The sequence below is a fragment of the Orcinus orca genome, chromosome X, assembly GCF_937001465.1.
Source record: "Orcinus orca chromosome X, mOrcOrc1.1, whole genome shotgun sequence".
Taxonomy (NCBI): domain Eukaryota; kingdom Metazoa; phylum Chordata; class Mammalia; order Artiodactyla; family Delphinidae; genus Orcinus; species Orcinus orca.
Window position 1 is genome coordinate 74,857,929 of NC_064580.1, and position 15,262 is coordinate 74,873,190.

At 37.6% G+C, this 15,262-nt stretch overlaps 1 protein-coding gene across 3 annotated transcripts in view; it reads right to left on the minus strand.

Annotated features, from left to right (window-relative positions):
- Positions 1-687: 687 nt before the first annotated feature.
- POF1B (POF1B actin binding protein) overlaps positions 688-15,262 on the minus strand; it is a 102,890-nt gene continuing 88,315 nt past the window's right edge. For all 3 annotated transcript variants that reach the window (XM_033411549.2, XM_049705109.1, XM_033411548.2), the window contains 3 exons: positions 11,176-11,217; positions 4,591-4,705; positions 688-3,087 (listed from right to left, as the gene is read on the minus strand). In XM_033411549.2, coding sequence (XP_033267440.1) covers positions 3,082-3,087; positions 4,591-4,705; positions 11,176-11,217 — 163 coding nt within the window. In that variant the 3' untranslated portion in view covers positions 688-3,081. The remainder of the gene's footprint in view (positions 3,088-4,590; positions 4,706-11,175; positions 11,218-15,262) is intronic.

A 15,262-nucleotide genomic window follows, 5' to 3' on the forward strand; every position in this document is an offset into this window, starting at 1 on the left:
ACTAAAGATTAATGGTTTTATAAGACAGATGTAGTTGTTTATTCCATTCTTTGTTTTTAAAAAATATATTTTATTTATCCTAGGTTGGGCTTGAAATACGTTGCACTTTTTTATTGGACAAAAAAGTACTATGGAAATCCAATAAATTCAGTAATGGTGTGTGGTGGGAGAGAGAGACCTTGTAGGGAAGTCTTTTCATGGCTTATTATTTACTTTCGAGGAAATTATGTCTACATGTTATCTTTGTAGATTATAACAGGAAAGAAGTGAGAATGGCTTTTTGTTAAAAGTGATCTAAATTGGGTGGTGACATGCAATTTTTTGAGCTTTATTTTTTTCCTTTTGTACTGTTTGTGTAAAGACAAAGTATAACAGTTAAAGCCCCATTACAAAGATAGGAAGAATGCTTTATGGCATCTAGTTATGAACTTAGAGAATTACACAACTTAGAAGACTAGGTTTGTAAGCAAATAAATTCTCATTTAAAGCAGAAACCTGCATCAACCAGAGGTCCAACTATGTTAAACTGCTGTCTCTAGTAGTCCACATCAGGATTATTTTTATAGTGGTGCTTGTTAGCTCTAACATAAACATTCACATGATAATAACTTCCTGACAAAAGTATACAGCTAAGCTAAAACTCCATTCCGCATGTTTCCTACTAGGACTTCCACAAAGACCATACAGATATATATTTTATTTACACACTTAAACAAATTACTTTGCATGTCATTGCACAGTCTCCATTTTATTCAACATCTAAAGCAAAATATGCTGGGAATAGAAATTAGATAAACAGGCATTCCTCATCCAACAATATCTTTGCAATTTTCAGAGATAAGCTGTGCGAAACTTGTGAGAGGAAAAAATCACTAGTATTTCTATTGAGCTTAATCAAAAATTGGAAAAGAAATACATACATTTAACTTTGTTAAGTATAATAAGCACCTTGTTATGACCCGCATTTCTCACTATGCATGGATCAAGTGAGCCAATGAAGTGCTGACTTCTTAACTATCCCAAATTTTGGACACTTATTTTTATTTAAGAGTATTTTAGGAAAATCACACTTGTTCTAATTTTCAGACAGTTATGGTGGCACTTTTCTATCAAGCTACTAAAAACTTTCACTTATATGCAATGGGTAGATAACATGGCATAATTACAGTTACACATATGAGTAGTTAGCAGAGGAGAAACTACCCTGTTCTTACACCAAGGGAAAAAATGTAAGGACTACATAGCTCATAAAGAATATTAACATTTTCTATCACAAAATAACTAATAAGACTGGAATTGTATCAATCCACATTATAGAGCTTAACATTTAATATTTTTTAATATATTTTCTTTTTTTGGCCACACTGCACGGCATGGAAGATATTAGTTCCCCAACCAGGGATCAAACCCTTGCCCCCTGCAGTGGAAGGGCAGAGTCTTAACCACTGGACCGCCAGGATGTTCTCAAGCTTAACATTTTAGTTGAGGTATTAAAATAAAATAAGGCTTTTAGCTTCATATCAAAACTTATTTGGATATTTACATAAGTATTAAAAGCATTTTCTCTCTTCATTTGTGGTTTGATTTCATGTAGTGCCTTATATGTTGCTATCTTAACAGTTTCTTAATATAATGGATAATTATTAGAATATAATTATAAGGAATGACAGAATTCTATATAGTTACTTGCAGAGACATTTCAGTGCAAAATCTCATTCACATTTAAACCCAAATTTATTTGTTATCTTAATCTATACTTTGTCAAATGCAAACAGTTTAATTTTTGCTAATTCTTAACTTTAACCAAAGGCCTTGACATTTTAAAAATTTATTCTTATCTACTACTGTATTTAGAAAATACTTTAGTTCACTTTTAGTAAGGTCATTAGAACCCAATTAATCAACCAACTTCTAAGTACATTAAATATTCTACTATAAAGTCTCTCCCAAGTAGAATACACATATCAAGTATTTGTTTTCGTTATTTTTATTCCTTAAGCTTTTACACAGTATTTCAATGTTGTTTTGTCTACTGCTATAAAAAAAAAAGCCCACCTTCCTTCCACCAGTTACTATAATAGTAGTGTTACAGGTTTTTTGTTTGTTTGTCTGTCTTTTTGCGGTATGTGGGCCTCTCACTGTTCTGGCCTCTCCTGTTGCGGAGCACAGGCTCTGGATGCGCAGGCTCAACGGCCATGGCTCATGGGCCCAGCCGCTCTGCGGCATGTGGGATCTTCCCGGACCAGGGCATGAACCCGTGTCCCCTGTATTGGCAGGCGGACTCTCAACCACTGCACCACCAGGGAAGCCCAGTGTTACAGGTTTTTAAGGAAGTGGGTGGGCTCATTTGGGGATGATATGCTTCAAAAGAACAGATTTGCCAAGCTACTGATATGTACTTAGAACCATAATAGCATAATGTACAATTTAGTGGATTTAGGTATTTTAAAAAATATGCTTCCCACTTCCCTGCTAAATGAAATTAATCATCACCTTTGATTTAGTTCTGTCTCCAAGAGGTATGAATAGCATGTAATAAATCACCTCTTTTATTCACAAAGTCTAATGTGAGAAAAGCAAATATATGCTGTATATACCATGCACTAAACTGTTGTTTTTAATTCAATAGTATTGCTTTTTGTTGTTGTTAAAACACAGTATTTACTCTTGTAGCTAAATTGCACATCTAATATCATAGAAAAATCTTCTAATGGAATAACTTGTAAAATCTCTACCCCAACAAAGTTAATTCAGTGTCTAGGAAGCACCCTATTGAAAAATAGTGGATTAAGTCCTACAGTGCCTGTAATTGAGTTTTAAAAGTGGTGTCCCTTGTAAAGCAATTATACTCCAATAAAGATGTTAAAAAAAAAGTGGTGTGTTGCTATACTGAATACAAAAATGTGATAGAAAGGATTCAGGCCTTATAAATGGTTGGAGAAACTCTCATCTGTATATCTAATTAATTCCATTAGACTTCCTGGGTAGTAGCTTGGTTCAAAATATTGATTGGCTTTAGTTATGGAAAAATAACAAAGTACTAATGAAGACAAAAAAATTTCCTTTGAGTTGGAGATTCATTCACGGCTAGAAAAGAAAAAAAAAGTTTAGAATGGGTTATAATTAATTTAAAACATTGTAATTGTATGCACACAGTTGTAAAAATGATTTAAATTGATATGAATAATACCAAGGGAAATGTATGGCACAGTTTGGGCAGTTTTTATATGTATATTCAATGAAACAATGGTTTGTCTGACTTTAGCCAAAGTATATGTTTCAAATGATTTTAAGCACAAGGGAGGGAGATGTGAGTAGATTTACTCCTTGGTGTCATAGTTAGAAGTTAAATATGTCCAAAAGTCTCTGTTAATAAGTACAGATCTATCATCTGTGAATTTACTTAAATATATTTTGAATTTGCTATCAGTATCTAGTTCCTTCAGATATTGAGTTTGATGTTCATTGCTGTATGCTGTTAATGAAAGGAGAAGTAATGACTATTATTCTGTAGACCCTTTATTTGGAAGGTCTTCACATTGATGCCACCTCTGAGACACATGTGGTTAGTAGCAGCAATTGCTTCTCAGTATTAAATTTCAGAATCAAATAAACTTTGAGTGACAAATTTTAAATCCTATGCTGACTTTCTCTTGTTGCTCAACTGGTTCTTGGGCCACAAAGCACCCTTTGTCAATTAATAATTAGTAATAAATAATTCTCAACTAATTAATGACCTAAGAAGCACAATATATTTCAAAGCTTAAATTTTTATCTTAGGATTACTAAGTGTTGGTTGCTTTCAGTGATGATAGATAATCATGTATACAAGATTGATGGCTTTATTGTAGTCAGAGAAGTGCTTCAGAGCTATCAACTTTCTGAATTTTTTGGTTTATTCAAATATTTGAGCTTGTTCAACCAAAAGATAATTTTTTTAAAGTGAGTTATTTAACAGATATTTAATTTTATTAACTACATCTGTAGTAATTTATTAGTTATACATCTGTAGTATTTTATTAATGATAAATCTACATTTAAAAATTTCCTCAAAAGGTTGTACAGAATAATTGATTGACATACATTTATCTATTGCTCATCATGATATACTTAAGCATTTTAAGACTTTTATTGAAGTATAATAAACATAGGAAAAGTGCACATGTAGGTGTACAACTAAATGAATTTTCCCAAACTGAACATGTATATGCAACTATCACTCAGATCAAGAAACAGCATATTATTAGTACCCCAGTAGTCCTCCTTTTGTTTCCTTCCAATCAGTACCCGACCTTGAGGATAACCAACCACTTCCTGACTTTAATAACCATGGATTAGTTTTACCTGCTTTCAGTACCTAAGAAGTTTTTAACATAACAAGACAAAGACTGTCATTTTCATAGTGTTAAAAGTGAGATTCTACATCATTTTAGAATGTCCTACAATGTGCAGGGAAGTCCCCCCACATCAAATTATCCAGCCCAAAATGTTAATCGTGCTGAGGTTGAGAAACTCTGCTAACACAACACAATGGCCTTAGGATTTTTTTCTCCCTAATTATATACTCGAAAAATGCCCAAGTGAACTTACACAAGTCCATTTGTCTTCTATTTTCTCAATCACAATAGTCTGTGTGTCACTACCTGGTGGTATATATTCATAGTCATCATACAGGAGGCCTAAGATAGGATATTGTGACCTGTACCTATATAGAAAAAAAAAGTTAGTTTACAAGCTGGACAAGAAAATAACTCTCATTACTTTTTAGTCACTCCTAGTTTGATCCTCCTTATTTAATTAATTTGGCTTTGAATGACTTTTAACTCTTTCTAAAAAGAAAATCACCTCTCAGTGGTACAAAGATTTACTACGGCTATTTTCAAGAGAGTAAGAGGGAAGTACTTTTGCTTCTGGCAATAATGGACCACTGGCTGCACAATACAGTGATCCCAGAGAAGGGAAGCAAATGACATGAGCACTACAAGTGCCTAGCTCATGGCCTGGAGTCAGAATATGTGGAGCAGAATACCAGACAGGAGAGAGCTACATAGTTGGAGAGAGGTCATGGGATCTGTAGAGAGTTCCCCCACAAGTCCTTGGGTGAGCACTGATCAGTATAGGCTTGTGAAAAAGCTACTGAGGCTAGGGAAAGAAGCACTGAAAAAGAGCACTCTTCAAATTCCTGGAGTTCACATAGTAAAGGGAACTCCAATCTGTGTTCCACTAACCAGAGTGGAAAGACCTCCTAATACCAGAGGGCATCAGGCAAATACTACAAAAGACTATCACCTTAGTAGTGAGAAAAATTACCAATGGCATTTTTCACAGAACTAGAACAAAATATTTCACAATTTGTATGGAAACACAAAAGATCCCAAATAGCCAAAGGAATCTTGAGACAGAAAAACGGAGCTGGACGAATCAGGCTCCCTGACTTCAGACTATACTACAAAGCTACAGTCATCAAGACAGTATGGTACTGGTACAAAAACAGAAAGATAGATCAATGGAACAAGATAGAAAGCCCAGAGATGAACCCACACATATGTGGCCTTATCATTGATAAAGGAGGCAATAATATACAATGGAGAAAAGACAGCCTCTTCAATAAGTGGTGCTGGGAAAACTGGACAGTACATGTAAAAGAATGAAATTAGAACACTCCTTAACACCATACACAACAATAAACTCAAAATGGATTAAAGACCTAAAGGTAAGGCCAGACACTATAAAATTCTTAGAGGAAAACATAGGCAGAACATTCTATGCCATACATCACAGCAAGATCTTTTTTGACCCACCACCTAGAGAAATGGAAATAAAAACAAAAATAAACAAATGGGACCTAATGAAACTTAAAAGCTTTTGCACAGCAAAGGAAAACATAACACCAAAAGACAACCCTCAGAATGGGAGAAAATATTTGCTAATGAAGCAACTGACAAAGGATTAATCTCCAATATTTAAAAGCAGCTCATGCAGCTCAATTTCAAAAAACAAACAACCCAATCCAAAAATGGGCAGAAGACCTAAATAGACATTTCTCCAAAGATATACAGATTGCCAACAAACACATGAAAGGATGCTCAACGTCACTAATCATTTGAGAAATGCAAATCAAAACTACAATGAGGTATCACCTCACACCAGTCAGAATGGCCATCATCAAAATAATCTACAAACAATAAATGCTGGAGAGGGTGTGGAGAAAAGGGAACACTCTTGCACTGTTGTTGGGAATGTAAATTGATACAGCCACTATGAAGAAAAGTATGGAGGTTCCTTAAAAACTAAAAATAGAGCTACCATACGACCCAGCAATCCCACTACTGGGCATATACACCAAGAAAACCATAATTCAAAAAGAGTCATGTATCACAATGTTCATTGCAGCTCTGTTTACAATAGCCAGGACATGGAAGCAACCTAAGTGTCCATCGACAGATGAATGGATAAAGAAGATGTGGCATGTATATTCAATGGGATATTACTCAGCCATAAAAAGAAACGAAATTGAGTTATTTGTAGTGAGGTGGATGGACGTAGAGTCTGTCATACAAAGTAAGTCAGAAAGAGGAAAACAAATACCGTATGCTAACACATATATATGGAATCTAAAAAAAAATTGTACTGAAGAACCTAGGAGCAGAACAGGAATAAAGATGCAGAGGTAGAGAATGGACTTGAGGACACGGGGAGGGGGAAGGGTCAGCTGAGACGAAGTGAGAGAGTGGCATGGACATATATACACTACCAAATGTAAAATAGATAGCTAGTAGGAAGCAGCCACATAGCACAGGGAGATCAGCTTGGTGCTTTGTATCCACCTAGAGGGGTGGGATAGGGAGGATAGGAGGGAGATGCAAGAGGGAGGAGATATAGAGATATATGTTTATGTATAGCTGATTCACTTTGTTATACAGCAGAAACTAACACACCATTGTAAAGCAATTATATTCCATTAAAGATGTTAAAAAAATAAAATGAAATAAGCTGTAAGGATATATTGTACAAAACAGGGAATATAGCCAATACTTTATAGTAACTAAAAATAGAATATACTTTAAAATTGTGAATCACTACATAGTGTACTTAAAACTTATTTAATATTGTAGATCAACTATACCTCAATAAAAAAATTTGGACTAAAAAAAGTACATATAAATGAAAAAAATAGCAAAAAATCATGAAGGGGAAATGGAAGTATACTACCATAAAGTTTGTATGCTACATGTGATGAGGTATATTATTTGAAGATAGACTGTGATAAGATAAAAAGGAATACTTTGAAACTTATACCAATTATAAGAAAGTAATATACCCAATAAGCCAATAAAATAAAAACAATAATGAAAGAACATTTAAAATATCACTAAAATTGATATAGTTCTAAGCAGACTAGTTAGCAAAGAAAGAGCACACAATTAACTGATATTAAGAAAGAGAAGCTATCACCTCACACATGTCTTAGAACGGCTATTATCAATAAGACAAGAAATAGCAAGTGTTGGCAAGATGTGGAGAAAAGGGAACACTTGTGCACTGTTGGTGCGAATGCAAACTGGTGCAGCCACTATGGAAAACAGTATGGAGAGTCCTTAAAAAATTAAAAATAGAACTAGCATATGATCCAGCAATGTCACTTCTGGGTATTTATCAAGAGGAAATGAAAACACTATAATATATCTACACCCTCATGTTCACTGTGGCATTATTTACAATAGTCAAGACATGGAATCAATGTAAGTGTCCATCAATATTAGAATGGATAAATAAAATATTATATATATAAAATAAATGTATAATATATATATACATATATTTACACACATACTGGAATATTCTTTTTAGTTTTTTAAAAATTTTATGTTTATTTTTAAAAAATACAGCCGGTTCTTGTTAGTTATCTATTTTATACATATTAGTGTATATATGTCAATCCCAATCTCCCAATTCATCCCACCACCACCCCGCCCCACACTAGAATATTATTCAGCCAAAAATGAAGGAAATCCTACCATTTATGACAGCATGGACGGACCTTGAGTGCATTAAACAAAGTGAAATAAGTCAGAGAGAGAAAGACAAATACCATATTCTCTCACTTATACATGGAATCTAAAACAAATGAACTCATAGATAAAGAGAATATATTGATGGTTGCTAGAGGTGGGGGGTGAGAGTGGGCAAAATGGGTGAAAGTGGTCAAAAAGTACAAACTTCCAGTTATAAAATAAATAAGTCCTGGGGATGTAATGAACAGTGTGGTGACTATAGTTAATAATACTGTATTGGATAATTGAAAGTTGCTAAAAGATTATATCTTAAAACGTTCTCATCACAAGAAAAAAATTTGTAATTATGGATGGTGACGGGTGTTAACTAGACTTATTGTGGTGATCATTTAGCAGTATACACATAGTGAATCATTATTTTGTACATCCAAAACTAAAATAATGTTATAAGTTAATTATATCTCAATTTTTAAAATTTTAAAGGAGATACTTTGTCTTGAAAACATAATAAAGGAGTATTATGACAATTTTATGCCAAGAAAACTTGATAACTTAGATGACATGCACCAATTCCTCGAGAGACACAAACTACAAAACAGAGCTGACAGAAGACCTCAAACTTCCGAAAAGACAAGAAAACCTCCACATAACCTGATAAGACAAAAGGAAAAAAAAAAAGGAATCAGGACAGGGAGGGAACTGGGAAAGAAGAAAGATTCCCGCACCTTGGAAAGTCTGCTCACCAGTGGAGAGATCAGACTGGATGAAGGGGGAGTTTCGGAGCCTAAGAGGGGAGAGCAAACAACCAGTTCGTGTAAGGCAAAATGGAGAGTAACCTGCACAGAGGGCTGGAACTGCCACCCTGCACTCCCCAATCTGAAACACTCCTCTGTTGGTGAGGGTGGGAGTTGGGTGCTTAAGCTCAGACTCTGAAGTTCGGTCCCAGGGAGAGGACCAGGGTTAGGTGTGGAAGCAGCCTGAAGAGGTCAGGCAGTGGCAACTGAAGGTATACCATGAAGAAGCCTTGGCCAACCAGAGAAACAAGGCACCATTATTGGGAGGTGCATGAGGAGAGGGATGTGACCACAAGCTTCTTTCCCTATGAGTGCTCCCAGTCAACAGGACACTGCCTAGAGGAGTTCTCAGGGTGGGCGTGAGTCACCACCTCCATCTTGGTCTCCAGAGGCAGGCACTGGCCACCTCTTCCAGACCCACAGGCAGATACTGGAACCCATCTGACTGTCTCAGGAGTGCCCTGATAGCTCTCACTACAAGGAAATCCACCAGTGGGTGCTGGGACTGTCAGCGTGTGCTAGGACTTCACCCGCTGTCCCAGGAGCACACAGAAACCTCTCACTACTAGGAAATTCATCAGCGGGTGCCAGGACCTGCCCCACTATCCAGGGAGCATGTGGATAGCTCTCGCTACAGGGAAATCTGACAGTGGGTGTCCAGACCTGCCCCACTGTCCCAGAAGGAGAGGGATAGCTCCCACCACTAGGAAATCCACCCAGAGTAGGGGCTGAAACCACCACTGAGAGCCAGGGGTTGTGTGACTAAGGAAGAAGAGCTGAAATCTCTCCTCGGAGCTGAACGAACTGTGGAGTTACACCTCTGCTGATGGCTTCCTAAATTCAGCACCTGTGAAACATCCAAAAGGACAACAAGAACTCCTGCACTTGGATGGATATGGCACTAGTAGCTGTGGGATTTGTGGGCATGTACACATGGGGAATGTGCCAGACCAGAGTCTGAGCAGCCTCCATAGCTCCCATGGCAGGTCCAGGTGAATGAATGCTGCAGTCCTAGGAACTGACCTCAGTGGATCTGTGCCAGTGACTGGGTGAAAAGAATGCCTGAGAGTCACCAGGGCCAATTGCTGGCATACCCACAGTTAAGGTGGGACCAAGAGCAGTGCCAACAACAGTGTACTTTGTGAGTCCACACAACGGATGAAAGGGGACACAACAGAGCACATTCACAGTGAACACCTCCAGAGGAGGAACACTCATTAGCTTCTCTCTCAGTGGGAGTCCTCCAATCCCACATACTTCACATCACACCGCAGATCAGAATCACAGCAAAGAAAAAGATCTAGGGACCTCTACTCCAACAAATAGAGAAGACCCCACCCCTCACAGGGCAGTAACAGCCACTGGGAGCAAAGGGGAGGTCCTCTCAATATCCAGGGCAGGCTCTGATCACCACAACACCAATCAAACACCTTACCAACGGGATAACAGCAAAAGCCAATGGACCAACCTCACCCACCAGGTGGCAGACAACAGAAGCAAGAGGAAGTACAATCCTGCAGCCTGTGAAAAGGAGACCACAAACAGAATAAGTCTGACAAAATGAGATGACAAGGAAATATGTTGCAGGCAAAAGAACAAGAAAAAAACCTACAAGAACAACTAGATGAAGAGGAGATAAGCAATCTGTCTAAAAATGTATTCAAAGTAATGATAGTAAAGATGATCCAAGATCACAGAAAAAGAATGGAGGCATGGATCGAGAAGATACAAGAAAAGTTTAACAAACACCTAGAAAAACTAAAGAACAAACAGAGCTGAACAACACAATAATGAAAATAAAAATACACTAGAGGCAGAGGACCTTTAAGAGGGCAGAGGAGTAAAACGTGGAGAACACCTTCCTCCCCACAAATACATCAAAAATACATCTACATGTGAAACAACTCCTACACAACACCTACTGAACACTGGCAGAAGACCTCAGACTTCCCAAAAGGGTGTGTGAGGAGAGAGGATTCAGAGCACCGCCTAAACGAGCTTCAGAGACTGGTGTGAGCCTCAGTTATCAGTGCATACATCACAGACGGGCATGAAACGCTAACACTGCTGCTGCAGGCACCAAGAATCCTGTGTGCAAGCACAAGTCACTATCTACACCACCCATCCCAGGAGGCTGTGCAGCCCGCCACTGCTAGGGTCCTGTGATCCAGGGACAACTTCCTCAAGAGAACACACAGCACACCTCAGGCTGTGGCAATGTCACTGCGGGCCTCTGCCACCACAGGCTCGCCCTGCATTCTGTACCCCTCCCACCCCCTGGCCTGAGTGAGCCAGAGCCCCCTAATCACCTGATCCTTTAACCCCACCCTGCCTGGGCAAACAACAGATGCCAGAGGGTGACCTACATGCAGAGGTGGGGCCAACTCCAAAGCAGAATCCCAGGAGCTCTGTGAACAAAGAAGAGAAAGGGAAATTTCTCCCAGCAGCCTCAGGAGCAGCGGATTAAATCTTCACAATCAACTTGGTGTACCCTGCATCAGTGGAACACCTGAATAGACAATGAATCCTCCCAAAACTGAGGTAGTGGACTTTGGGAGCAACTATAGAATTGGGGTTTTCTTTCTACGTCTAATTTGTTTCTAGTATTATGTTTATCTTAGTTTAGTATTTAGAGCTTATTACCATTGGTAGATTCGTTTATTGATTTGGTTTCTCTCTTCCTTATATATATATATGTATTTTGTTTGTTTGTTTTTTCCTTTTTCCATTTTTGTGAGTGTGTATGTATATGCTCCTTTGTGTGATTTTGTCTGTATAGGTTTGCTTTTACCATTTCTCCTAGTGTTCTGTCAGTCTGTTGTTTTTTACTATAGTTTCTAGCACTTCTTATAATTGGTGGATTAGTTTATTGGTTTAGTTGCTGTCTTCCTTCTTTTTATTAATTACTTAATTTTATTATAATAATATTTAAAAATTTTTTTTTTACTTTAATAACTTCAGGGTTTTTTTTTTCTTTTTTCTTTTCTCACTTTTCTTCTGAGCTGTGTGGCTGACAGGGTCTTGGTTCTCTGGCCGGGTGTCAGACCTGAGCTTCTGAGTTGGGAGAGCCGAGTTCAGGACAATGGTCCACCAGAGACCTAAGAGCCCCTCATAAGATCAATCAGCAAGAGTTCTCCCACTGATTTCCATCTCAATGCTAAGACAAAGTTTCTCTCAATGACCAGGAAGCTCCAGTGCTGGACACCCCATGCAAAACAACCAGTAAGACAGGAACACAGCACCACCCACTAGCAGAGAAGCTGCCTAAAATCATAAAAAGTTCACACACACCCCAAAACACACCACTGGACATAGTCCTTCCCACCAGAAAGAAAAGATCTAGCCTCAGCCACTAGAACACAGCACCAGTCCCCTCCACCAGGAAGCCCACACAACCCATTGAACCAACTTTACCCACTGGGGGCAGACACCAAAAACAAAGGGAACTATGAACCTGCAGCCTGCAAAAAGGAGACCCCAAACACATCCGGTTAAGCAAAATGAGAAGACAGAGAAACACAAAGCAGATGAAGGAGCAAGGTAAAAACCCACCAGACCAAACAAATGAAGAGGAAATAGGCAGTCTACCTGAAAAAGAATTCAGAGTAATGATAGTAAAGATGATCCAAAATCTTGCAAGTACAATGGAGAAAATACAAGAAACATTCAACAAGGACCTAGAAGAACGAAAGAGCAAGCAAACAATGATGAACAACACAATAAATGAAATTAAAAATTCTCTAGAAGGAATTAACAGCAGAATAACTGAGGCAGAAGAATGGATAAGTGACCTGGAAGATAAAATAATGGAAATAACAACCACAGAGCAGAAAAAAGAAAAAGGAATGAAAAGAATAGAGGACAGTCTCAGAGACCTCAGGGACATTAAACACACCAACATGCGAATTATAGGGGTCGCAGAAGAAGAGAAAAAGAAATGGACTGAGAAAATATTTGTAGAGATTATAGTTGAAAACTTCCCTAATATGGGAAAGGAAACAATCAAGTCCAGGAAGCGCAGAGAGTCCCATACAGAAAATATCCAAGGAGAAACATGCCAAGACACACAGTATTCAAACTATCAAAAATTAAATACAAAGAAAAAATATTAAAAGCAGCAAGGGAAAAGCAACAAATAACATACAAGGGAATCCCCATAAGGCTAACAGCTGATCTTTCAGCAGAAACTCTGCAAGCCAGAAGGGACTGGAAGGACATACTTAAAGTGATGAAAGGGAAAAATCTACAACCAAGATTACTTGACCCAGCAAAGATCTCATTCAGATTCGAAAGAGAAATTAAAACATTCAGAGACAAGAAAAAGCTAAGAGAATTCAGCACCACCAAACCAGCTTTACAACAAACGCTAAAGGAACTTCTCTAGGCAGGAAACACAAGAGAAGGAAAAGACCTACAATAACAAACCCAAAACAATTTAGAAAATGGTAATAGTAACATACATATCGATAACTAACTTAAATATAAATGGATTAAATGCTCCAACCAAAAGACATAGACTGGCTGAATGGATACAAAAACAAGACCCATATACATGCTGTCTACAAGAGGCCCACTTCAGACCTAGGGACACATACAGACTGAAAGTAAGGGAATGGAAAAAGATATTCTGTGCAAATGGAAATCAAAAGAAAGCTGGAGTAGAAATTCTTGTATCAGACATAATAGACTTTAAAATAAAGACTGTTATAAGAGACAAGGAAGGACACTACATAATGATCAAGGGATCAATCCAAGAAGAAGATATAACAATTGTAAATGTTTATGCACCCAGCATAGGAGCACCTCAACACTTAAGGCAAATGCTAACAGCCATAAGATGGGAAATTGACAGTAACACAATAATAGTAGGAGACATTAACACCCCACTTTCACCAATGGACAGATCATCCAAAATGAAAATAAATAAGGAAACACAAGCTTTATATGATACATTAAACAAGATGGACTTAATTGATATTTATAGGACATTCTGTCCAAAAACAACAGAATACACTTTCTTCGCAAGTGATCATGGAACATTCTGCAAGATAGGCCATATCTTGGGTCACAAATCAAGCCTTGGTTAATTTAAGAAAACTGAAATCGTATGAAATATGTTTTCTGACCACAACACTATGAAACTAGATGTCAATTACAGGAAAAAATCTGTAAAAAATACCAATACATGGAGGCTAAACAATACACTACTAAATAACCAAGAGATCACTGAAGAAATCAAAGAGGAAATCAAAAAATACCTAAAAACAAATGATAATGAAAACACGACGACCCAAAACTCATGGGATGCAGCAAAAGCACTTCTAAATGGGAAGTTTATAGCAATAAAATCCTACCTCAGGAAACAAAAAACACCTCAAATAAACAACCTAACCTTACACCTAAAGCAATTAGAGAAAGAATAAAATAACCCCACAGTTAGCAGAAGGAAAGAAATCATAAAGATCAGATCAGAAATAAATGAAAAAGAAATGAAGGAAACGATAGCAAAGATCAATGAAACTAAAAGCTGCTTGTATGAGAAGATAAACAAAATTGTTAACCATTAGCTGGACTCATGAAGAAAAAAAAGTAGAAGACTCAAATCAACAGAATTAGAAATGAAAAAGGAGAAGTAACAACTGACATTGCAGAAATACAAAGGATCATAAGAGATTACTAGAAGCAAGTGTATGCCAATAAAAAGGACAACGTGGAAGAAATGGACAAATTCTTAGAAAAGCACAATCTTCCCAGATTGAACCAGGAAGAAACAGAAAATATAAACAGACCAATCACAAGCACTGAAATTGAAACTGTGATTAAAAATCTTCCAACAGGGCTTCCCTGGTGGTGCAGTGATTGGGAGACCACCTTCCAATGCAGGGGACACAGGTTCGTGCCCCAGTCCGGGAATATCCTACATGCCACAGAGTGGCTGGGCCCGTGAGCCATGGACGCTGAGCCTGCGCATCCAGAGCCTGTGCTCCACAATGTGAGAGGCCACAACAGTGAGAGGCCCATGTACAGAAAAAAAAAATCTTCCAATGAACAGAAGCCCAGGACCAGATGGCTTCACAGGTGAATTCTTTCAAACATTTACCGAAGAGCTAACACCTATCCTTCTCAAACTCTTCCAAAATATATCAGACGGTGGAAAACTCCCAAACTCATTCTACAAGGCCACCATCACCCTGATACCAAAACCAGATAAAGAGTTCACAGAGAAAGAAAACTACAGGCCAATATTAGTGATGAACATAGATGCAAAAATCCTCAACAAAATACTAGCAAACAGAATCCAACAGCACCTTAAAAGGATCATACACCATCATCAAGTGAGGTTTATATCAGGAATACAAGGATTCTTCAGTATAGGCAAATCAATCAATGTGATACACCGTATTAACAAATTGAAGGATAAAAAACATATGATAATCTCAATAGATACAGAAA